Raw genomic sequence first — 23,804 nt, 5'->3', positions numbered from 1 at the left:
CTCAGAGCATTAAGGTGAAAACTGGATGAAGCTGGGTAATTAAACTGATAAAGGCTCATTTACTTTCAGTTCCGCTGCTGAAAACTGACACGCATTTAATCAAAAAGTTCCTCAAGAGCAACACAGAATTACAAAGAATGCTTAAAAGAATAAATTAAACACAACTAAATCTTTTAGCCTAATTGCATTATTCACAGAAAGCACTTGATGCCTCATTATTTTCTCAGCTTAACGCTCCCCTCTTTTCTAATCCTCTTGGATGCATTCCTGCAAAGGTAGCACCATATAGACGGAAAGCTAGAATTTCTCAATTGTCGGTGTTATGCCATTAATTGCAGGTAAATAACGTCCTAAGATATTTGACAGATGTCCAGCTTCTTCAGTGTATACTTCAGTGTATGCCTTGTATACTTCAAAAGAAACTTCTGGGAACCGTTTCCTCACTGCTGCAAAGAAGGGGAATTAGCAACAACAAGCTCTGAAACATCAAGCTCTGAAAATCCACACTCTAGTCTGACACTTAGCTCCCTGCTTCACACGCCATTCTGGCCTTTCCCATATTTCAAGAATTACGAGAGAGAGTGAGAGAGAGAGAGACAGAGAGAGAGAGTGTGTCCATTCTCCAGATATTGGAAGACGTGAGACTAACGTGTCTACTCATAATCTCTCACTGTTATAAAGTACTTCATAGTTTATACAATGTTCCCACCTGTAGGATGATATTTTATCTTTAATAACAACCATGAAACAAGCCCTTGGCAGGCAAAACATCAGCTCCGGGGTTCCTCAGAGCTGGGTGACAGCTCACCTCAGTGCAGAGATGATGTTCCCCACTGCACTCTGCACGACGGCCTTGGGCGAGATGTCCAGAGGGCCCACGGCCACCTCTAGCAGCTGCCGAATCAGGCTCAGGGGCTGGCCGTCTAAGCACATGGCCACGGCTTGATCGTGAACTTTCTCTTTTTCTGATCGCGACAGATCATAGAGGTAACTGTACTTCTGCAGCGTTTCCTGCAAACGTATGGCATCCAACGTGTCAGTATCAACACGGACAGAGTGACACACACGCCAAGACTCTCAAACCAAACATACCACCACCACAGACAGCACACCGAGGAACAGGCAGTCTCCAGGGCCACTGAGGCTGGAGTGCAAGTTCCTGCTGTGCTCTTTATTGAGCAGTAAGTCACCGTGCTCTTCAGTTCCATTGTCTATCACGTGAGGATGAGGACCATCAGTTCCTACGAGTAGACGGTGTTGTAAACATTCAGTAACATAAGAACCAGGAGTTTCCATCACGGCTCAGCGGAAATGAATCTGACCGGCATCCACAAGGATGCAGGTTTGATCCCTGGCCTTGCTCAGTGGGGTAAGCGTCCAGCGTTGCCGTGAGCTGTGGAGTAAGTCGCAGATGTGGCTATAGCTTCAACTCAACCCCGAGTCTCGGAACTTCCAAATGCCTCGGGTGCGTCCCTAAAAAGACAAAAATAGTAATAACAGTAATATAAGAATCAGTCCTTTGGTACAATGTCAGACACAAAGGAATGCTCATTAAGTGCAAATTTCTCTGTTATTATTGTTATTATTAATGTGCTATAACCACGTAACAGTTATAACCTATTAAACATGGCCTTCCAGGGGTAATGAACATGACCAGTGTCCATGAAGATGCAGGTTCAATCCCTGGCCTGGCTCAGTGGGTTAAGTATCCAGCGTTGCCACAAGCGACAGTATAGGTCGCAGACACAGCTCAGATCTGGTGCTGCTGTGACTGTGGCAGAGGCTGGTGGCTGCAGCTCTGATTCGACCCCTGGCTTGGGAACCTCCATATGCTGCAGGTGTGGAGCAAAAAAAAAAAAAAAAAAAAGGTCCCAACTATGTAAACCCAAGTATGGTACAAATGTTATCTAATTAAATGTTTAAAATTACACTACGAGGAGTTTCGATTAGTTCCACTTTATCAAAAAGGAAACTGAAGTCCAAAGGTGTTAAGTAATGTGTCCAAAGTCTCAAAGCCAGCCAGTAAGGGGTCAGAATTGGAAACCCTCCCTTTTCCCCATGGCACCCTCGTCCCACCCTGTCTTCCCCTCTTCGACAATATCTGTAAAAAAAAACTCATGTGACAACAAATGATTTAAGAAGCAGGACACAAGATACTTTTGTCCAGCATTTTATTTTTTTTTATTTTTTTATTTTTTTTGTCTTTTTGCTATTTCTTTGGGCCGCTCCTGCGGCATATGGAGGTTCCCAGGCTAGGGGTCGAATCGGAGCTGTAGCCGCCAGCCTACGCCAGAGCCACAGCAACACGGGATCCGAGCCGCGTCTGCAACCTACACCACAGCTCACAGCAACGCCAGATCGTTAACCCACTGAGCAAGGGCAGGGACCGAACCCGCAACCTCATGGTTCCTAGTCGGATTCGTTAACCACTGCGCCACGACGGGAACTCCTGTCCAGCATTTTAAATGTGGTTACTTAATGCTACTCTATTACTTTCCAGGTTTCACAACTAATTCTGAATATAACTGCTTTGTCTTACAAACAAAATCAGGTGAAAATCAAAACATTAATTGGACATCTGATGATATTAACTTTTTAATTGGTAATGTTATAACAACTGTTAAACTGTATCTTTTAGAAATAGATTAGATGTGGTCAGATTCATGAATAAAAGAAATGACTGTTTTTCTTTTTTTTATTTTATAATGATTTTTATTTTTTCCATTATAGCTGGTTTACAGTGTTTTGCCAATTTTCTACTGAACAGCAAGATGACCCAGTCACACATACATGTATATGTTCTTTTTTCTCACATTATCATGCTCCATCATAAGTGACTAGATTTTCTTTAAAATGATCCATTGGAGTAGAGATAGGTAGGGGTAGGCATGAAATAAGATTGGTCACATTTTGATAACTGCTGAAGCTGGGAGTTGGGCACGTGAGATTTCATTTCACTATTCTCCCCATTGTGAAACTTTCTATTACAGAAAAATGCCTGTGACTCAGGCAGGGCACTTACCAGTGTCCCTACTGAGAAAAGAGGAAATGGAGGCTCCAATGGCCCTTTAATTGAAATTGCACTAACCTTTTTGAGTATATAAGATGTTCTTTCACAGAGTATATAATTGAAGAGGGTAAAATCAAGGCCTGAACTTAAAAGGGACAGATATAAGAGGTTGAAGGTTATTTCCAGCCTTTGCTATGAAAGGCACCTTAATGAAGTCATAAAATGTCCAATTTAGAAACCAGAAGAATTTCATGTGACGGACTATCGTGGGCTAACTGAACATTCACAAAGAGCTATGTGGTACCTTTAAATCACAGCCTAGTTGAAGCAAATGGCTATTTCTGTTAATAACCCCCTTGGCTCCATGTATACGCTACTATAGCTGCTGAAAGACAATCCTTATTCCAAGGAGAGTAATGACGGTTTCCAGATTTGAATATAAAATATGCAATTAGAAAAATAAGTATTTAAAAATTTTATTCTGATGAATATAAATCACTTTTACAGGAAGATTCAAATTTTATCCTAGTTCTTATAATTATTGATTATAGAACCGCAAATGTCAACAAGATAAAATGAAGATGGGTAAGGCCAATTCGCTCCCTGCAAAGGCTTCTACATTCTCATACCATTATTTAATATTATTCATTTGATAGGTTAATAGGCACTGAAAAATACAAAAGGAAATAAAACTGCTATCATACGTGTGAATTCTCCCCTTTATCTTTTGGCATGAGGGGCTTGCATTACGTATCTCATACATATTTTGATGTCTTAAATTTCTTCATTATCTGGACTCCTCTCCACCGACTGGTCTTTATAGCCAAGACTATTTTTTTTTCAAGCCAAGAATATAATTCGATAAACAAATTAAATAGGAGGTTAGTGGCCACTTACAGGTTCATTTTCCATAGCATTTAAGGGCAAATGGAGTATTTTTTATATACCTAAACACTGTTTCCACCTAGATGAAAACCATTAACTTATTGATTTGTCACCTTTTCAGTTATAGAAAAGAAGGTTAAAGTTCCCATGACTGTGACAATACAGAAGAAAAGCTCCAAAGGCTACAGAGAATCCGTTTCATCGAGCAGTCCCACCACCCTGGTCCCCGAACCTCACCACGGGCAGGGGCTCCTGGCTCTCAGGAAGGGGCTTTTTGAGACACCATGAGGATCTCAACCAGAAACCAACCAGGAAAAACTTTATCAGCCAAAACCACCAAATCAAGGATAAAGTTATATTGGAAAATGCAACATTAAAATAGAGTGAATACATGTAATTAAAAAAAAAATGTTGAAGCAGCTATGGATGGCCATTTCTGAATTTTCCGAAATTTAGAGGGGGAACTCTATCATATTCAACTGGAGGACAAACCACCTTCTAGCAAGAAGTAGAGCTTGAAAACCAGTCTTTCTCATTCCTCAGCTTTAGTGACCACTCCCTCAGCCCAGGCAACCATCCTGGGTGCAATTCAGCCCCCAACCCCGTCCTCCCCAGGTTACCAATTGTGTTACATGGCCTAAAATTATTTTTAAAGAGGGAAAACTGAATTGACAACCAAGAGATAATAAAGAACTTAAAGAATAAAGTTTGAAGATTATTTTTTTAAATATCTGCAAGATTGTGGGGAGGGAGATAAATTAGGAGTTTGGGATTAGCATATACACACTACTACACATAAAACAGATAACCAACAAGGACCTACTGTATAGCACAGGGAACTAGAGTCAATGACTTGTAACAACCTGCAATGGAAAAGAATCTGAAAAAGAATGAATACTTGCACATACACACATATGTTAACTGAATCACTGTGCTGTACACTCAAAACTAACACAACATTGTAAAATTAACCATACTTCAATAAAAAAATGGCTATTGAAGAAAATCTGCAAGACTGAAAACCCTATCAAAACTGTGTCTATAGCTTTAAAGGATAAATGAAAGAATACCCTGATACTATGAGTGAATGAGCATACAGAAGTTTTCATTTCATTACCTGTTCACTATTCTTCAGGGAAAGGATGAAGCTATGGTTGAGGGTTTCCAGGTGAGCCAGTGATTTCTCCAGATGATTCAAAGCATCTACATAGGTCATTTTAGAATCGCTTGCTTCCTGAATGTCTTCTTCGGAACTTCTTTTCCTTGGCTTCTCAATAAAATGTTGAACTGTCTTAATAGCTTTCACAGTCATTTCTTTACGTGCCTCCACAGATAACTTGAACAAACAAACAAAAAAAAGGGAAATGAACAAAGGTGAGACAAATCACCTGATATTATTATATACGGCATATTTAATAAGGTATTAGTGTGGCAAAAGTGAACAAGAGTAAAATTTTAATACATGCAACTTGAGTGAACAGGACTTGTGCTAAGTAGGATTTCTTCTGTGAAGAAAACAAAAACAGCGAGGACCACTTGAACTATTAAATTAGCAAATACAGATTTTTTTAAAATGCTAATACTCCAAAGCAGGTGAGGTTATGATGAAAGTGATATTCAAATAGATTACTGGTTACGGTGCAAAAATGAGCAGTCGTTTCTACAACCAATTCTGATCATTTATTTTAAGGAAGAAATTCAAAACAAGAAAACATTATAACTGGAATAAGAATATAAAAATAAAACTTCAAAAGGGATCTGTCATGATAATAAGAGAAATGGTAACCAGCTTATGATAAATCACTACATAGACTATCACGCAACCATTAAAATTAGAATTATAAAAACAGTGCAGGCATTTGGAAAATGGTTACCATAAAATGTTCACTTTTAGGAATCAGAAATCATCAAAGTGTCTATGCTAGGCTTACTTTAAAATCGGAACTATACCTGTGCATGTGGCTGAAGAAAACACACACACACAACATATCAGAGATCATTATGTGAACTAATGTGTTGGGATTATGGGCAATTCTGTTCTCAACTTTCCCAATTCTCTATAAAATGTTACATGCACTCCTTTACTCACCAATTGCTTACCGAATAGTAACAGCCAGGTATATGCAAGGGTTCTATTTTTCTAATAATATTTAAAATGTTAGTTCACTTGGCCTCAAGAATATAAGATTGAGTCTAAACTTAACCTATTGCAATGGAGGCACCACATACCCCTGAGCCATTCTGGACCCTTTTTAGGCCCTGCTGATCTGTGCTGCTCTGGACCCTGGGTTTTAGTCTCCTGTCAGCTACTCACACATGCTTTTACTAGAGCCTTAAAAGGATTTAAAAACAACACTGAAGTTCCCATCGTGCCTCAGCAGTAACAAACCTGAATAGCATCCATAAGGACACGGGATTGAGTCCTAGCCCCGCTCAGTGGGTTAAGGATCTGGTGTTGCTGTGAGCTGTGGTGTAGGTCACAGACGCGGCTTGGACCTGGTATTGTTGTGGCTGTGGTGTAGGCCTGCAGCTGTACTTCTGATCCAACCCCTAACCTAGGAACTTCCATATGCCGTGAATGTGGCAGGAAGAAAGGAAAGGAAAGGAAAGGAAAGGAAAGAAAAGGAAAGGAAAGGAAAGGAAAGGAAAGGAAAGGAAAGGAAAGGAAAGAAAAGAAAAAAAGAAGGAAGGAAAAGAAAAGAAAAAGAAAAAGAAAAAAGAAACAGGACAGGCAATGTACACGTGCAGGAAGCAGGGCTGCGGGAGAAAGAGTGGGTCTCTCTGTGTCCTTCCATAGGTCCCGGATTTAACTTCCCATTGTCAACCATCACTGGATGAGTTGGTAAGCGGGAAGAGTACTAAACTCAGAAAACCTGAGTTTCACAGAATGGGAAAAAAAGTATTTGCAAATGACGTGGCTGACAAGGGATTAATCTCCAAAATATACAAACACCTCTTGCAGCTCAATATAAAAAAAAAAAAAAAATCAAAAAGTGAGAAGATCTAAATAGACATTTCTTCAAAGAAGACATACAGATTGCTAAAAAAACACAAGAAAAGATGTTCAACATCACTAATTATTAGAGAAATGCAAATTAAAACTACCATGAGGTACCACCTTACACCAACCCAGAATGGCCATCATCAAAAAGTCTACAAACAATAAATTCTGGAGAGGATGCAGAGAAAAAGGGACCCTCTTACACTATTGTTGGGAATATAAATGGCTACGACCCACTATGGAGAACAGTATGGAGATGCCTCAGAAAACTAAACATAGAATTACCATTTGCTCCAGCAATCCCACTCCTGGGCATCTACCCAGAGAAAATCATAATTCAAAAAGATACATGCACTGCTTTGTGTGTGTGTGTGTGTGTGTGTGTGTGTGTGTGTCTTTTTGCCATTTCTTGGGCTGCTCCCGCAGCATATGGAGTTTCCCAGGCTAGGGTTCTAATCGGAGCTGTAGCCTCCTGCCTACGCCAGAGCCACAGCAACGCGGGATCCGAGCCGTGCCTGCGACCTACACCACAGCTCACGGCAATGCCGGATCGTTGACCCACTGAGCAAGGGCAGGGATCGAACCCACAACCTCATGGTTCCTAGTCAGATTCGTTAACCACTGCACCACGACGGGAACTCCAGATGCATGCACTTCTATGTTCTTTGCAGCACTACTTACAAGAGCCAAGTCATGGAAGCAACCTAAATGTCCATCGACAGAGGGGTGGCTAAAGAAGATATGGCACCTATAGACAACAGAGTATTACTCAGCCATAAAAAAGAATGAAATAATGCCACCTGTAGCAACATGGATGGACCTAGAGAGTATCATACTAAGTGGAGTCAGTCAGACAGTGAAAGACAAACATCGTATGATATCACTTATATGTAGAATCTAAAAAAAAGGATTCAAATGAACTTCTCTGCAGAAAAGGAATAGACTCACAAGACTTGGAAAAACATATGGTTACTAAAAAAGGACAGGTGGGACAGGGAGGGAAGGACTGGGGGGGTTTGGGATTGGCACCTGCATGAGGCATATGTTATGATTGGCCAATGGGGGCCTGCCTTATAGCACAGAAAACTCTACCCAATATTCAGTGATAACCTATGTGGGAAAAGAATCTGCAAGAGAATGGATGTACAACTGAATCACTCTACAGCAGAAAGTGTCACAACCCTGTAAATCAGCTATACGTCAATACAACTTTAAAAAACGGGGAAAAAAGAAACCTGGGTTTCGTTTTCACCAGCTGGGCAACCCTGTAACTTGACAACATGCATCAAGCCTTGTTTTCTTCCGGAAAATATGGAAAATGTCATCTATGATAAAATTTTATCCTAAGAAATTAAATGAGATGAGATAATACATAAAACAATCAGCAAAATGCCTCACTCATAGTAAGTCTCAATACATGGAAGCTGAGTTTTAAGTTGACCACCCGATACAACACATGGGCTATCTTTCACCTGTTAGTTTTTTATCTTCCTAATAAACCTGTCATGTAATTGCTTGGTAGAAAAATCCCTTTATGCGCTCCCAAATTCCTTAGCATGGTACCTAAGGATGTTCACAGGCTGGCTTCAAGTAACCCTCTAGCCTCACAGTGTAACTGTAACCCAGAGCCTAAGCTCCAGACACAGAGACTCTTCGTCATTCCTCCGTGTCGGGATGCATCTTGCTGTCTCAGTGCCATGCTCTTCTCGCTCCCTCTGCTCCAACGTCCAGGTGCGCCCTCCACCTGCTCACACACACACAGACCATCTGCTCAGTGTTATGCGGTCCTTGTCTCCCACACCCTGAACTCTATGCTCTCTCACGCTTGCTGTCGGCCACAAGAGGTGAGTGATTTTTTTTTTCCTGGAGTTTAAATTGTCTGACCTCATCACCGGTGTCCTCAGAAAAGCTTTTATTTCCTTATTTTAAACAATCTTTTGGATAACAAAATAACCTGACACTTATTAAGAATGTAAAGTATAGATAAATGCAACCCTAAGTTAATTTTCCTGAGAGCTGGGACTTCAAAGAGGCAGAACGACAGTGCGTAAGAGCTGTTATTTGACTGTGCGTTTTACTTAACTGGGTGCTTAAGCTCTTTGCCTCAGCTCTGGGAAAACTGGTTTATTGCCAGAAAACTGCAGGGTGGGATTAAGATTTATGTTTACCACTGAATTAGTAGACTTGTTTTCTTTAAGTTCTTTTATGATGGAGGAAATGACGAGTAAAATTTTAAAATATACCAGAATAAAAATGTGCAGCTTTCACCATCCCTTGTAACCATAAGGAACATTCATTCTTAACCTTCTTTTTTTTTTTTTTTCTGTCTTTTTATTTTAGGGTCATACCCACAGCATATGGAGGTTCCCAGGCTAGGGGTCCAATCAGAGCTGTAGCTGCCAGCCTATGCCACAGCAATGCCAGATCTGAGATGTGTTGGAGACCCTACACCACAGTTCACGGCAACGCTGGATCCTCAACCCACTGAGCGAGGCCAGGGATCAAACCTGGGTCTTCATGGATGCCAGTCAGATTCGTTTCCACCGAGCCACGATGGGAATACCTTACTTTCTTTTTTGAAGCCATGGCATTAACACGTCATTCATACACATCGCTACTATAACAACCAATTGAAGATTTTGTGAAGCTAGTCCCTGACAGAATTAGTAATTGTTATTTTTAAAATGCAGCTTTTGTAAAATAAACATGAGTGGCTAAATTTTTCTCTCTCTCAATAAATAGGTACTAAGCATCTATTTTGCAGGCCCTATAGAAAAATGAGATAAAAACAAGAATGAGGCTCAAAGAAAGCACATTTAATACAACAGAGAAGTTGGTGGGAAGGGTAAGAAAATTAGGAATCATCCATGACGTGTGCAAATCTGATTGGATCTGCCTTCGAAAAAGATTCCGACTCTACACAATTCCTCCTACCTTCACTGCCACCACTCAGTCCCCAAGCACCACCACCTCTCAAGTATTTCCATGGTCCCTACTGGTCTCCCCATGTGGCACAGAGAGCGGTGCTCACCAAACCCAAGACGCCATGGAATCCACGGCATCTGCCAACCCCCTTGCTGCAGGATGAGCCATGTTCCAGCCAATGACACCTGAGCAGAGGTGTCGTGTGTCATTTCTGAGCCAAGGCAAAAAGTAACCAACATCGTCATGACCCCGTGACCCTTCCTTCCTAGCCTTGGAGTTGAGGAGGGCGCAGGTCCCAGACGGCACCAATACAAAACGGTAGCACCTCCGTCAGCCTGGACCCTAAGTGATTTTGTGGTGTGGAGTCCTTTGGTGTCTCTCATTGGATGAGGACCGCGAGAGAACACCAACCTCTGCTGTTTTCAGCCACTGTGATCCTGGGGTTCCCCGGTTACTCCAATTGCCTGGTAGCAGAGTGATGTCTTAAAAACATAAAGCTGGTCATGTCAACTCTTCTGCTCAAATCCATTTAATGGTTTCCTAATTCACTAAGAATAGAACCCAGGCTTCATGCCCTACCACACCCCATGGGATCTGCCCTTCACCTCACCCCAGCTCTCCAATCCTGTATCCTGCCTTCCTCCACACTCTCAGCCCACTCCCAACACTGCCTTCCTTGCAGGTCTTTCCATGTGCTGGTCCCTCTGCCTGGAATGTTCTCTCCCCGTATCCTCATGGCTCCATCCTGTGCTTCTTCCCTCAGGATTTGGCACATATGTCGCCTCATCCAAGAAGCCTCCCCTGACCACTCTCAATAGCAGCCTCTATCCTCACTCGGCCTCTTTCTCTTACCCCACAGGACTTGTCCTTTACAACCCACACACTGTGTTTCTGTCTGTTTACTGTCTGTCACTGCTATCGTCCCAGAACCCAGGATGGTGGCTCATATACAACAAATCTGCCAAACGTATAAACAAATGAATGGATGAATGACAGCAGCTCAAGATGAAAGAAGAGCAAAAGCAGAGCTGCACAAGTGGGAAAGCTTACGACATAGGTAAAACCACTGGTGAGGCTTCTGTGTAGACAGGGCAGGGCTGTAAAGGGCCAGACAGAAAATGCTGGGCTTTGCAGGCCACATACCCTTTTGGTGGGTTGGTTGGCTGGCTAGTTCCTAGACTCCTCTAAGAAGAGGTAAAACCCAGTCTCAGCTAAGGGCGGTACAAAAACTGACAGTGGGCTCATTTGACCTGTGGGCCACAGTGTAGCGACCACTGCCACCCACCCCCCCAAAACTAGAATATCAAAAAGCTATAGTTGGAAAGAGGAGCTAAGACTAAACTGTAAGAAGTTCTGAGCGCCAGGCAGCTAGGGAGTCTCACCTGCAGGAATTCGGGAGCCACTGAAGGGAATTGGATACTGAGCATAACGGCATGGAAATGTTTTATCTGGTTTCCACTTAAAAACACACTGTAGGAGAATCTTATGTTTTTAACAGGATGAAACTACAGGTATTTGAGGAAAAAAATGTCACCCTTTCTCAAGCCTGCCTTTGCCTGTCCTTCCAGAACCAGTTCAGGGTTGACCCCTCTGAGACCCTGTCCCTAACATCATGTCCTCCCCTCTGGGCTCCTTTTAAAGCTTACAAACACATCACACACTGTGTTAAAATTGTCTGGCTACTTGTACATTTCCCCAACTAAACAATGTGACCCTCGAGGGTAGAAACTGTGCTTTTTAAATCTCTGTAACCCCAGCATCTAATACAATGTCTAGCACATTGTAGACAAACAGAAAATAGCTGCTAAATTACTAAACAACTCGGCTCAACATACAGGGGGATAAAAGAACCTTTAAAAGTGCAATGAAACAACATGTTCTCAACATCCTCCTAGAAACTTTGGTCCAGAATGTGCCAAAAGGGCTCCAATTTATCAGGGACTGCAGTATCCTGTTCTTGGGGGAGCAGGGCCCATGAGACCAAAATGGCAAAAGGACACTTTAAAGAACTTGAAACAAACAACTCAGGACCAGATGGAGGCCATCAGGACAGTGGCAGCTGGTAGTGACTGGAAGGCATACAGGAAGAGGCACATGGACTTTAAACCAGGGATGGCTTTCAGTTCACTCAGTGACATCCACCCAGCGAAGGCGCTGTGCATCTGCCTCGGAACGGGTGCTGGTGACGCAGACAAAACGAGATCAGGTCCCTGTGCCCGGGGAGGCTGAACTCCAGGTGGAAAGACGTAAAGGGCATTACGTAGAAGCAGGACTCGGATCATTATCCAGGTGCAGGAGGGTAACTGTCCCCATCCACCGGAAGTGAGAGGCTGGGAGGCAGGAAGGCTTGCGGATGGAGTCTACGTCTAAGGAGACTCCTCGGGAGTGAGTAGGCACTAAGACAGGAAAAGAAGAATTTCAAGAGGCCCCCAGGTCAAAGGAGCAAGTGGGAACCTGGGAGCACGTCTGTGGTGTAAGTCGAGGCCTGTCAGGGCACAAGGGAGGAGGAAGCAGTGGCCCAATGCCAAGGCCTGTGTGTCAGGCCGACGGGACTGCTCTTCATCCTCCTCGCGACTGGGGTCCAGGCAAGGAAGGAGCTTCGCGGAAGAGTAACAGCATCAGGGCGATCGTCTCAGGGAGTGCTTGATTCCCAGTTCCCACGACAGCTCTCCTCGCGTGCCGGTACCTTAAGGCTGATACAACCTGCGAAGCAGATACTGTTTTTTCTTTTAAAGATGAGTATCGTGTGACTCTGAAGATAAGGCTGAAGTGTAGGAAATGGCAGGTAACTTAGGGAAACCCAGATGCTACCTACAGTCAGGTGAAAAAAGCAGGGTTTGCCTCCTGTTCACATTGCTAATAGCAACTACATAAAATAGGGGGAAACCAAGAGCAAAGTTAAAAAAAAAAATCACAGTTAATTTGAAAGATTGAAAACAGGTTCTTTGACAAAGTATAGATAGATATCCTCTCTGTTTGGGTTCCCTTTAAAACCTCAGGCTACTTTTCCTTCATCTCTTCCTCCTCCTTTCAACGCATCAACACATACCACGTGCAAAGTCTGGCCTTGGCCCAGAGGATACAGAGGTAAATTAAGCCACAAGCTCTACCACTGAAGACCATACCTCCTAGTGGAAAAGCCAAACACAAAAATAAATATTTATAAAATGCGACAGAAGTATAAACTATGTAGGTGCACCAAGGAAAATTGTCTTAGAAAGGCAAGAAAGTCTTGGCGAAGGAGGTGGCACCTAAAGTAGAAGCGTGAAAAGGAGAACGTTCTGTCTCAGGATGGCTCTTCTGGATCTTTTGTGCTTCCAAACAAACTTTAATATATTTTGTTCCAGTTCTGTGGAAAATGTCCATGGTAATTTGAGAGGGATTGCATTGAATCTGTAGATTGCCTTGGGTAGTATAGTCATTTTGACAATATCAATTCTTCCAACCGTTTGTGTCATCTTTGGTTTCTTTCATCAGCATCTTATAGTTTTCAGAGTACAGGTCTTTTGTCTCTTTAGGTAGGTTTATTCCTAAGTATTTTATGCTTTTTGATGTGATGGTAAATGGGATTGTTTCCCTAGTTTCTCTTTCTGATCTTTCATTGTTAGTATATAGAAATGCAGTTGATTTCTTTGTATTAATTTTGTATGCTGCAACTTTGCAAAATTCATGGATGAGCTCTAACAGTTTTCTGGTAGGGTCTTTAAGATTTTCTAGGTATAGTATCATGTCATCTGCAAATAGTGACAGTTTTATTCTTCCTTTCCAATTTGGATTCCTTTTATTTATTTTTCTTCTCTGACTGCTATAGCTAGGACTTCCAAACCTATGTTGAACATTAGAAGCGGACATCCTTGTCTTGTTCCTGATCTCAGTGTGAATTCCTTCAGCTTTCCACTGTTGAGAATGATGTTAGCTGTGGGTTTGTCATATATGGCCTTTATTATGTTGAGGTAGGTTCCTTCTATGCCCACTTTCTGAAGGGTTTTTATCAGAAATGGGTGTTGGATTTTTGTTAAAGGCTTTTTCTGCATCTATTGAGAGGATCATATAGAGAGAGTGTGGAGAAAAGGGACCCTATTACACTGTTGGTGGGAATGTAAATTGGTGCAACCACTATGGAAAACAGTATGGAGATATCTCAGAAAACTAAAAATAGAATTACCATTTGATCCAGCAAGCCCACTCCTGGGCATCTATCCAGAGAAAACCATGACTCAAAAAGATACGTGTACTCCAATATTCACTGCAGCACTATATACAATAGCCAAGCCATGGAAACAACCTAAATGTCTATTGACAGAGGAGTGGATAAAGAAGATGTGATACATATACACAATGGAATATTACTCAGCCATTAAAAGGAAAGAAATACCGGCATATTTAGCAGCAATGGATGGACCTAGAAATTATGCTAAGTGAAGTTAGTCAGATGGTAAGACACCAACATCGAATGCTATCACTTACATATGGAATCTAAAAAAAGGACATAATGAACTTCTTTGCAGTTATGATGATTATTGTACAACTATAAATGTAGTAACATTCATTGATTAATTTAAAAAAAGAGAGAGAGAATGTTCTAGGAGTTCCCAGGTAGCCCAGTGGTTAAGATTCAGCACTGCCTCTGCTTTGTCTCTGGTTACTGATGGTTCTATCTGGGGCTCGGGAACTTCCCCATGCCACACACAAGACTAAAAGAGAATGAGAGAGGGAGGATGTTGTATAGCTGTGATTCTCAACCTTTTACTGAACTCTAAGACCCCTAAGGGATATAATACACTCCCACCAAAAACAGGGGCTCACTAACTTGGGGAGTCTGAGGTGGGGAGAGTGGATGCAGAGCAGCAGCTAACAGTCCATTTGGAAAAGAGGAAGCATCGATTTTGAAAAAGATAAAAAACCCAGGAGTCTGATCCCCTCATAGCACCTGCCAAATCCCATGGCCAAGGAAAGGTAGAGGCTCTTCTTTTTCCAATCTCATGCTCATGCCACACCAGGAAAAACCACAGCTGTAGGGGCACCAGGAAGAGTCCTAATGTAAATGGAAAATGGGAATGTGTTCAGGCAGGAGACAGTCCTGCAGTGAAGAGATGCAAAGGAGGGCTGGGATCACTGCGGGCACCATGTTGGGCAACTGACATTCTCCTTTGGGCCAGTGGTCTACAAGCCAGGGTATGTGTGCCACCAGCCACAAAGCCTTTCTAAAGAGTACATAGATTCAGATAATTTTAAGAGAGTCCATTTCTAACAGCTTACCTTTTCCAAATATTTTTCCTAAGACTGGTCTTGAGAACATGCTAGAGGTCAAGGTCAAGCCTATTCTCTTTCACTGCAGCCTTCCTCCACTTACACAAGAAAGACATGCCCCACATTCTCCCTGAATCAGACTCTGATATGTTGTCCTAGAGTCTGAAAAGCTCCAGAACACCAAACAAGGGGACAAGCACTTCAAAATACTGTATGACAGGACTCCACCAACTCAACAGCATATGTCTTTTTGTATGTCGTAAGGTTTCCAATTCTTTGCTTTCAACAAAATTTATGAAGGATCTGAGTTGTCAGTTGATAAATTATTACAAACAATTTTTTTTATTTATTTTTTTTTTTGTCTTTTTTGTCTTTTGTTGTTGTTGTTGTTGTTGTTGTTGTTGTTGTTGTTGTTGTTGTTGTTATTTCTTGGGCCGCTCCCGTGGCATATGGAGGTTCCCAGGCTAGGGGTTGAATCGGAGCTGCAGCCACCAGCCTACGCCAGAGCCACAGCAACGCGGGATCCAAGCCGTGTCTGCAACCTACACCACAGCTCACGGCAACGCCGGATCGTTAACCCACTGAGCAAGGGCAGGGACCAAACCCGCAACCTCATGGTTCCTAGTCGGATTCGTTAACCACTGCGCCACGACGGGAACTCCTACAAACAATTTTTAACAATATATTTCTGGGAGTTCCCATCCTGGCTTGGTGGTTAACAAATCCAACTAGGAACCATGAGGTTGCGGGTTCAACCCCTGGCCTCATTCAGTGGGTTAAGGATCCGGTGTTGCTGTGAGCTGTGGTGTAGCTCACAGACGCGGCTCAGATCCTGCATTGCTGTGGCTCTGGCGAAGGCCGGCAGCTACAGCTCTGATTAGACCTCTAGCCAGGGAACTTCCATATGCTGCAGCTGCAGCCCTAGAAAAGACAAAAATAAAAAAAATTTTTAAATATTTCTATGTGATTTTTGGCTGATAACCTTGAAGGCATTCAAAGAATCAAGTGTCACTGCTGTGACAAAATTCCTTCCCCATCTGGTGTGAACAAAGTTTTTAAACATTCATATCTATAAAGATATAAAACAGAAAGAACTGATGTTGAATGCTGTATCAGTCTAGCAATAACTAACAGTCAGCCCTGGGCACATAAACTAATTAAAAACAACATTTCACGCCCAACCCATCTCATTTAGAAGTACGTTTTAAACACATTTTTTTTCATAACTAATGCTTATTTTATAAGAAGTTAAGCTATGTTGTTCTAATACATACCTCAATATTTGAAACAATAACTCAATAATTTTTAAAAGAATCTTAGAGTCCTATGATCATTTGAAAAGCTTTAAATGTTCATTCCTATTTATATAATATTTGATGCAGAGAAATAAGACTTGTAAGCATAAAACCTGCATTATGATGAGAAGTATATAAAAATGAACTACAACAGCTCTATGTCCAAACTCCTTCACTAAGAGCCTGACCGAAGTCTGCTTGCCACATGACCTCTAACAGCTTAAAGCCTTGTCTCAAGGACGACCAAAGTCCTCCTGTAAATGCCTGCCTGAGAAAGTTCAGTGCTGCTAGCAGACTCCAGTCTGTTCCAGCCAACCTTCTGAGCCCCTCTTATAGCAGTTGCTTTTTCAAAGCATGCAGTTATAAACCCTTTCTCTGCCCCTTTGAAATATACATTTTGGACCACACAGAATTGTTTCATCAAGGACCTGAATGCAAAGATTTAAGGAGACAGCCCTTGCTCCCCCCGTGGAAGGGTAAGGGCCCAACTTTAGTAGGTTCCTTGCTCCAATCTGCACGACTATCTTCTGTCATAAAGATAGGAGGTTTCTCTTACAGACCTGTGTCAATTAGCAAACCCAGATGGCCTAGTCACAGGGACCAGCCCCATCTCCCATCCTCCTCAGAGTCCCTCCCTTAGCACATCCCAGCATTTGAAGTCTCCTGCTTTGTGCTTCTGTTAAGTAGAACGCAGCTTACCTAGGCTCTCTTCCCATTGCAGTAGTTATCATGCAATAAAATCTGCCTCTACCACCTTTAACTAGTGTCTAGCTTTATTTTCTCTGACAAAAGAAACAGAGTAGAAATAGTTTGAGAAAACAGAAAGATGTAACCTTTCTAACTGTTAAGATGTGCTTATTCTTGTAATTTTTTTTTTCCCCACACCAATGGCGAATGGGTTGAACCTGAGCCACGGCAGTGACAACAGAGGATCCTTAACCTGCTGCACCACAAGGGAATGCCATTGCTCTTGTATTTTAAAAGGGACAGTGGTAGATATTAAATCCCTACATTAACGTAGATTATCCTGGATAACCAGAGCTATGTAATAGTTTTACTTTAAATGCCGATATTAAAGTATTCAAAAGTATATCATCCTTTGTAACCATTTAAAATCATGAGAGATTTTAAATATCAAGTGCTATGGTCTGAATGTTTGTGTTCCTCAAAATTCATGCTGAAATCCTAACTCTCAGAGGTGATGGTATTAGTGGGTAGGGCCTTTGGGAGATGCTTGAGTCATGAAGCTGGGGCTCTTATTAACAAAATTAGAGCCTTATACAAGGAGCTCCAGAAAAACCCCTAGCCCATTCGCAACGTGACGACACAGTGAGAAGGGGCCTACTATCAACCATGAAAAGGGGTCTCACCAGAACCCCACCACGCTGGTACCTTTATCTTGGACCTCCAGCCTCCAGAACTGTAAGCAATAAATTTCTGTTGTTCATAAGCTACCCAGTCTGTGGCATTTTGTTACAGAGCTGGAATGGACTAAGGCATCAAGTGCGCGAGAGGCTAACCGGGTTCTTTTAAATTCTCCTGGGTACATCAGTAAAAAAGTGAAGTGCACTGCTTGGAAGTACTGCTTCCCTGAGTGTCATCTTTAGACCACCCAGACTGAAATCAACTGAGTGCTACTTTAAACAAGGCCAATTTCCGAGCCCTTGTTATACTCGCTGACTCTCTGTGAGGCTAGAGAAGGCACTGGCATTGGTGGAAAGAAACCTGAATCTGCACCAGGTCTCTCCTGGTTAACGCCAGTGGCTGGGGGTGAAGATGGAATATGGCTGAAAGGGGTTCCCAGGACTGGAGGCTGAGGGACAATCAGGAGCACAGAAGGAAGGGGGGGTGAAAGAAGAAGATAGTTTGGGATTTAAATGATAAACACTGAAGAACCAAAAGACATACAGACTCTGTCCTATGCTAGCTGCCCAAGTTGCATGCAGTCGGGTACCTGTCAGTTGGCTCAGTAACGTCTCGACATTTCTGTCCAAGACCCATAGTAAGAAGCACACTGTATACCAAAACCCAGTATCCACGATACATGGACTGACATGTAAGCATGTATTAAAAGCCAACAAATGCTTCATAAAACAACATAGCCCCTGTTGTGGTGAGGTGCAATCTGGTATTTTCTGATATTAATCTACAGTCTAGTGTTCTTTCCTGTTTGTTCGGTTTTAATGCGGATCACAACCCTCTAATTACAGGAACCACTAATGCACTGTAACTCATCGTTTGTAAAACATCTGCACATTTACTCCAATGACGACAGGATGCCTTGCAGGGGCCAGCAGAGGTAGAGGCTACCAACAAGGTATCAAATTATCTAAGTTAGATTTAACTGACTTCGATAAAAAGAAATCTCTATGTTTTACTCATCTCTCTGTGCTGATTCTGAGTGCTGCATATAAGCCTGATTTCTCTATCTTCCTTACTAAATTAAAAGATCTGTCAGAGCAGGATCCATATTTTACTCATTTTTTACTCTCAGTGCCTTGTCTAACATTTTAAGCGCTGTTTTAAAGCTGTAAATAGAGAATATTATGAAATAGTACCTTAAATGCTATGCTGCAACAGAAAATGAAACTGAGAAGTCTTGAAAATGTTTGCTTTAACATAATTGAGATATTCAAACACAAAAATGAGAACACAAGCTTTGTCACATTCAGTTATATACTTAACAAAATCAACATGACAAGTTTGCTCCTTTGCTTTAACTATCAATTGCTTATGTAATAAAAACAGATGACGCAGGATACAGAGGCCACTTTATCTTTGCCTTTCGCCTTGTACAAGCATCCCATTAATTCTCCTTCAGCGAAGTGTAAGTGGCCCTAGCTTTTTTCACTATTTGCTTTGAGCAGTGACACAAGCTAATACATTCCTAAGTTTTTCAACAGCTTGAAGGTCACCTTTACCTTAACGGAGAGGGCCATGAAGAATGAAATGAAAAGTTACTCAGTCTGTAAGGAAGGCAAGTCCCCACTGCTGCGTTGCTGCTTCGCACGCACAGGGTTTAACAAGATCTGAGCGCATCCACTTACGCTCCCCACTTAAAAATCTCTTCCTATCAGAGCCATGCCGGGGACACCCGACACAAATGGTTCTTCAGAGCATTTTAAGTAGATCTACAGAATTCATATCAAAACCAAGTGTAAATATGAAAATCCAGATCCTTTGTTTTTGGCTGTGCCAGTGGCATGTGGAAGTTCCCGGGCCAAGGATCAAACCTGTGCCATAGCAGTGACAACAGTGAATCCTTAATCGTTAGGCCAACAGCAAACTCCAAAAATCCAGATCTTATCCCAACACTTACAACTACTTAGGATCATTCAAAACCAACTTAAACTGTTGCTAGAAATTGGGCTGAAAGGAATCTGAATGTCATTTTTCAATCTTACAAGTCAGAATAAACCAGAAGGAGGGATAAAGAAAAGCAGAAGAGGAACTGACCAATGCTGAGTATCTATTGACACCAAGCTCTTTAAATCTGCTATTTTACATAACCACCACAACAGTTATTCCAGGGACATGCTCCAGATGTTGTGCTTATTCTCCTTCAGACCCAAACCGCGTCGCATAGGAGCTGACCATGCAGTGGGCGTAGGACCGACTCGGGGCTACTCCAGGGTTAGTCCTGGCAGAGGTGACCGTTCAAGGTGCTCTCATCCGTCTCGCCACACTGCTTGGTTCAGGCAACAGAGATGGAAAGTAACCTGTGCCTGGCATGCCAAGAGCCGCAGGAACTGCCTCGGGGCGATCTATCCAGTAAAAAGCTCAGACTTTCTGCCTGGTGCTCGCACGGAGCCCTCTCTCCCCACCTGAGTGGACATGGATTAGGGAGTAATGTCATTTCAGTAATGACCGCTGAGCGTCCTGAAGCAAAGAGCTTGGTGGTGAAGCTACTAGCACAGACAGAAGAGGAAAGAGAAGCGACTGGCTCCTCGATGCCCACCCCCTGCTGAACCGGCCAACCCTGAGGGCAGCCTTTGGGTTACGTGAGCCAGTGCATTTTCTGCTCAGTTAGGCTAATTTAATTGGATTTTCGCTTGTGTCTAAAAACATTCTAAAATTAATCTACATGTATAGAGTAGTGATTACTGTTCCCTAATATAAAGAGGAGAAAACTCAGAAGATAATTTCCCCAAGGTCAAGCGTGGCAGGAACTCAGAAAGGTCTAACTATAAACCTGTCGCCATGCTACCAAAGAAGAACTTGACAATGTGTCACGATCTATCACGATGGAACTCAGTGTGTTGAGAGGCCACAGTCTTAACAGAGGGACTTTCCAGATTTTCCTGGCTCAGCGTTCAGCGTTCATTTTAAACTGTTTTCCCCTGTTCTCCTCATGGGAATTTCTGACATCTGATAAGTGGCATCAATCCCTCAGAGTCTTTCGCACATACAGGTGGGATGGAAAATCCCTCAACAGTATCCTCAAAGGATGTTACACAAATTCCTTATGAAAACTGGCACGGCGGACAGGCCTGCACTATAGTAATGATGGGAAACAGAGTGAGTGTGCTGTCGATGCCTCTCTGGTCCATCACCAGCTCTCCCAGCAAATGCCGCAATGGCCTTCACACCGGGGCTCCTCTGTGTCTGGGCTGGTGCCTGCTGTGCCTTTCTCCAACCGTCACCAAGGTGATCTTTCTGAAGTAAGAATCCAAAAATGTCACCACACAGCTTAAAATCTGTCTAACTGATCCATTCTCAGGATAGTCTAAAACTGTTAGCCAGATACACAAGAGCTCTCGTTCTTTACCAGGCCCTTCCTTCCTTCTCTCTCTAGCTCCATCCAAACACTTCCATTTATACCCTATGTCTTGTAGTCAAGTGAAGGTGCTAGGTTACTCCACACCTTATGAAAACCGCCAAATATGTCTGGAATATTCCTCCTCTTCTCATCACTCCCTCTGTGGTGCTCAGGACACACATCCTCATGTGTTAAGATTCAGCTTAAGGAGTTCCCGTTGTGGCTCAGTGGTTAACGAATCCGACTAGGAACCATGAGGTTGTGGGTTCGATCCCTGGCCTCGCTCAGTGGGTTAAGGATCTGGCATTGCCATGATCTGTGGTGTGGGTCGCAGACGCAGCTGGGATCCTGCTTTGCTGTGGCTCTGGTGTAAGCCAGCGGCTACAATTAGACCCCTAGCCTAGGAACCTCTACATGTCACGGGAGGGGCCCTAGAAATGGCAAAAAGACAAAAAAAAAAAAAAAAAAAAAAAAGATTCAGCTTAAATATCTCTTCTAGTATGGGGACTTGTCCTGGCTGGTCCCATCAACTCATGTATTAACCACTTCTACCTTAAAGCTACCACACTACAAGTCATCTGTCATATCAACTATCAATCTTCCTCTAATTTCTTTGTTTACCATCTCCATCTATGAAGAGTTGCCCCTGGCTGTCAGGTAGGCAAGAACAACCAGCACCCTGAGATGGCTGTAGGTAGACAGGGATCTTCCTCCGGGTACCAATACTCGGGAAGCTGCTGGCACCAGCTGAGAGTAGAGAGCATGGTTTTTCATTATAGGTCCCTCTGCTGCTCAGGCTGGAGAAAGTATTCATATAACAGTAATTAGGTAAATCTGCTTATAAGTTTAAAAGGTACTTAAATGACAGGAGGGAGCTTCTGGGATGAACAAAGAACAGAGCAGTAATGGGAGGCCACGCCACTGAGGATTTATGGTTGAACAACAAGCAACCGTGAAGTCAGCCACACAGAGAAGAGCATCTAGGTAGGGAGTGAGTTTCAGCCTCCTTTTCCCCTTCCGCTTTTTTTCATGTTAAAATATGCCTTGGCATCTGCTGCACGTTACTCTGAGATTACTGATGTATCCTTCTCTCTTCCCCAAGACTCCACGCCCTGGAAACTGAGAACCCACGTGCTTCCCAGGAAGGAGGATGTCCCTGTGTCCGTGAACAGAGATGCCTGCAAAGGCTGCAGAGAGGCACAGCAGCTCGGAAGCTGAGGCGTTATTAATTACAACTGGCCTGTGTACAAGGTCTTTTGGCCAGTTTTCAATCTCTCCTACTAAATGATTACCTTAGCCAATGTGAAATAATTTTCTAAGCACGAACAGAATGAGGGTTCCGCTGGCCAGTCAAGCCAAGAATCACAACCACCCCAGATGGGCTTTGGCAGCCAAATTTCTCAGGCAAAGGACACAGCGGAAAGGGAGATGTGGGGAGCAGGCCTATGTAGGCATCCTGACGTGGTCACTTCTAGCTCTTGGGACTCTGGGGCAGTTATTTAACTTCCTTGAGCCTTAATTTTCTTGCCTGTTAAAATGGTGATAAAAGCATTTACTTCACAGAGCTGGCAGGACAATGCGCAGAGCAACTTTACAGTAAGTGTCGTCTTCCTTCTCTTACAGTATCTTGTTTGAGGGCTGGATGTGAAAAGACAGGAGGAGGAAAATGGTTAATTGAGAGCCACATTTAGGTGCAGCCAGGACGACTAGGACAGACTGCTGGAAGGATCAGCTGCCCGCTTCAATACAGGGTGATGCTGACGGACACCTATGGCCTGATGCTTAGGCTTCTTAGATACTTAGGTCACAGTATTCGGAGTGAATAATACACCCACAGCCCCTCTTCGAGGAAGCGGCAATAGGAATCTATTAAAAACAGGTTATCTGGAGTTCCCGCCATGGTGCAGTGGTTAACGAATCCGACTAGGAACCATGAGGTTGCAGGTTCGGTCCCTGGCCTTACTCAGTGGGTTAAGGATCTGGCGTTGCCGTGAGCTATGGTGTAGGTCACAGACGCGGCTTGGGATCCCACGTTGCTGTGGTTCTGGTGTGGGCCGGCGGCTACAGCTCTGATTAGACCCCTAGCCTGGGAACCTCCATATGCCTCGGGAGGGGCCCTAGAAAAGGCAAAAAGACAAAAAAACAAAACAAAAAACAAAACAAACAGGTTATCCTCTCGGCAACAAACCTCTCAGAATCCGACCACAGCTGATGGGTCCAGGCACTAGCACTCTGACTAGCACTCAGCCGAAGGCAGTGACACAGAGGCTTGACAATGACCTGCAGGGTGGCTCAGGGCTCTGCCTGCTGGGCTGCCCTATGCTGGTTGGTGATAGCTTCCTCTTGTGAAGAATGTTCAAGTGAGCATGAGTGTGTGAGTGTGAGGTGGGGGTGGGGTGAGCAGGTTCTCACCTTTGTGTCATGACCTGTGTGGGAAGCCTCACTCCCTGAAACGGTTTCCTTCATTCACCTTCACTGTGTTGGCTCCTTGCTATTCCCACCACGGTGATCCCTCAGTTGAAGTAACGAGAGGGTGGGGGTTCCTCACAGCCTGAAATAACCTAGCTCTGCAGGATGGAGCACGGCGGCGCATCTGCCCGAGAAAGACCTGTGTGGATGCCCTCCCTCGGTCTCTGAGCTGGCACCCACTGCCAGCCCCATGCACAATGAACAGTTTCA

General features: G+C 43.2%; 1 protein-coding gene across 1 annotated transcript in view; it reads right to left on the bottom strand.

The window, feature by feature from the left end:
* The window catches only part of NBAS (neuroblastoma amplified sequence), a 359,592-nt gene that overhangs the window by 55,513 nt on the left and 280,275 nt on the right, over positions 1-23,804 (bottom strand). Inside the window, 2 exon segments of the mRNA XM_021087823.1 lie at positions 809-1,011; positions 5,013-5,231. Coding sequence (XP_020943482.1) covers positions 809-1,011; positions 5,013-5,231 — 422 coding nt within the window.

Source organism: Sus scrofa, chromosome 3 (assembly GCF_000003025.6).
Source record: "Sus scrofa isolate TJ Tabasco breed Duroc chromosome 3, Sscrofa11.1, whole genome shotgun sequence".
Lineage (NCBI taxonomy): Eukaryota > Metazoa > Chordata > Mammalia > Artiodactyla > Suidae > Sus > Sus scrofa.
The sequence above is the reverse complement of the archived record's forward strand: the minus strand, read 5'-3'. Positions and strand labels throughout refer to the sequence as shown.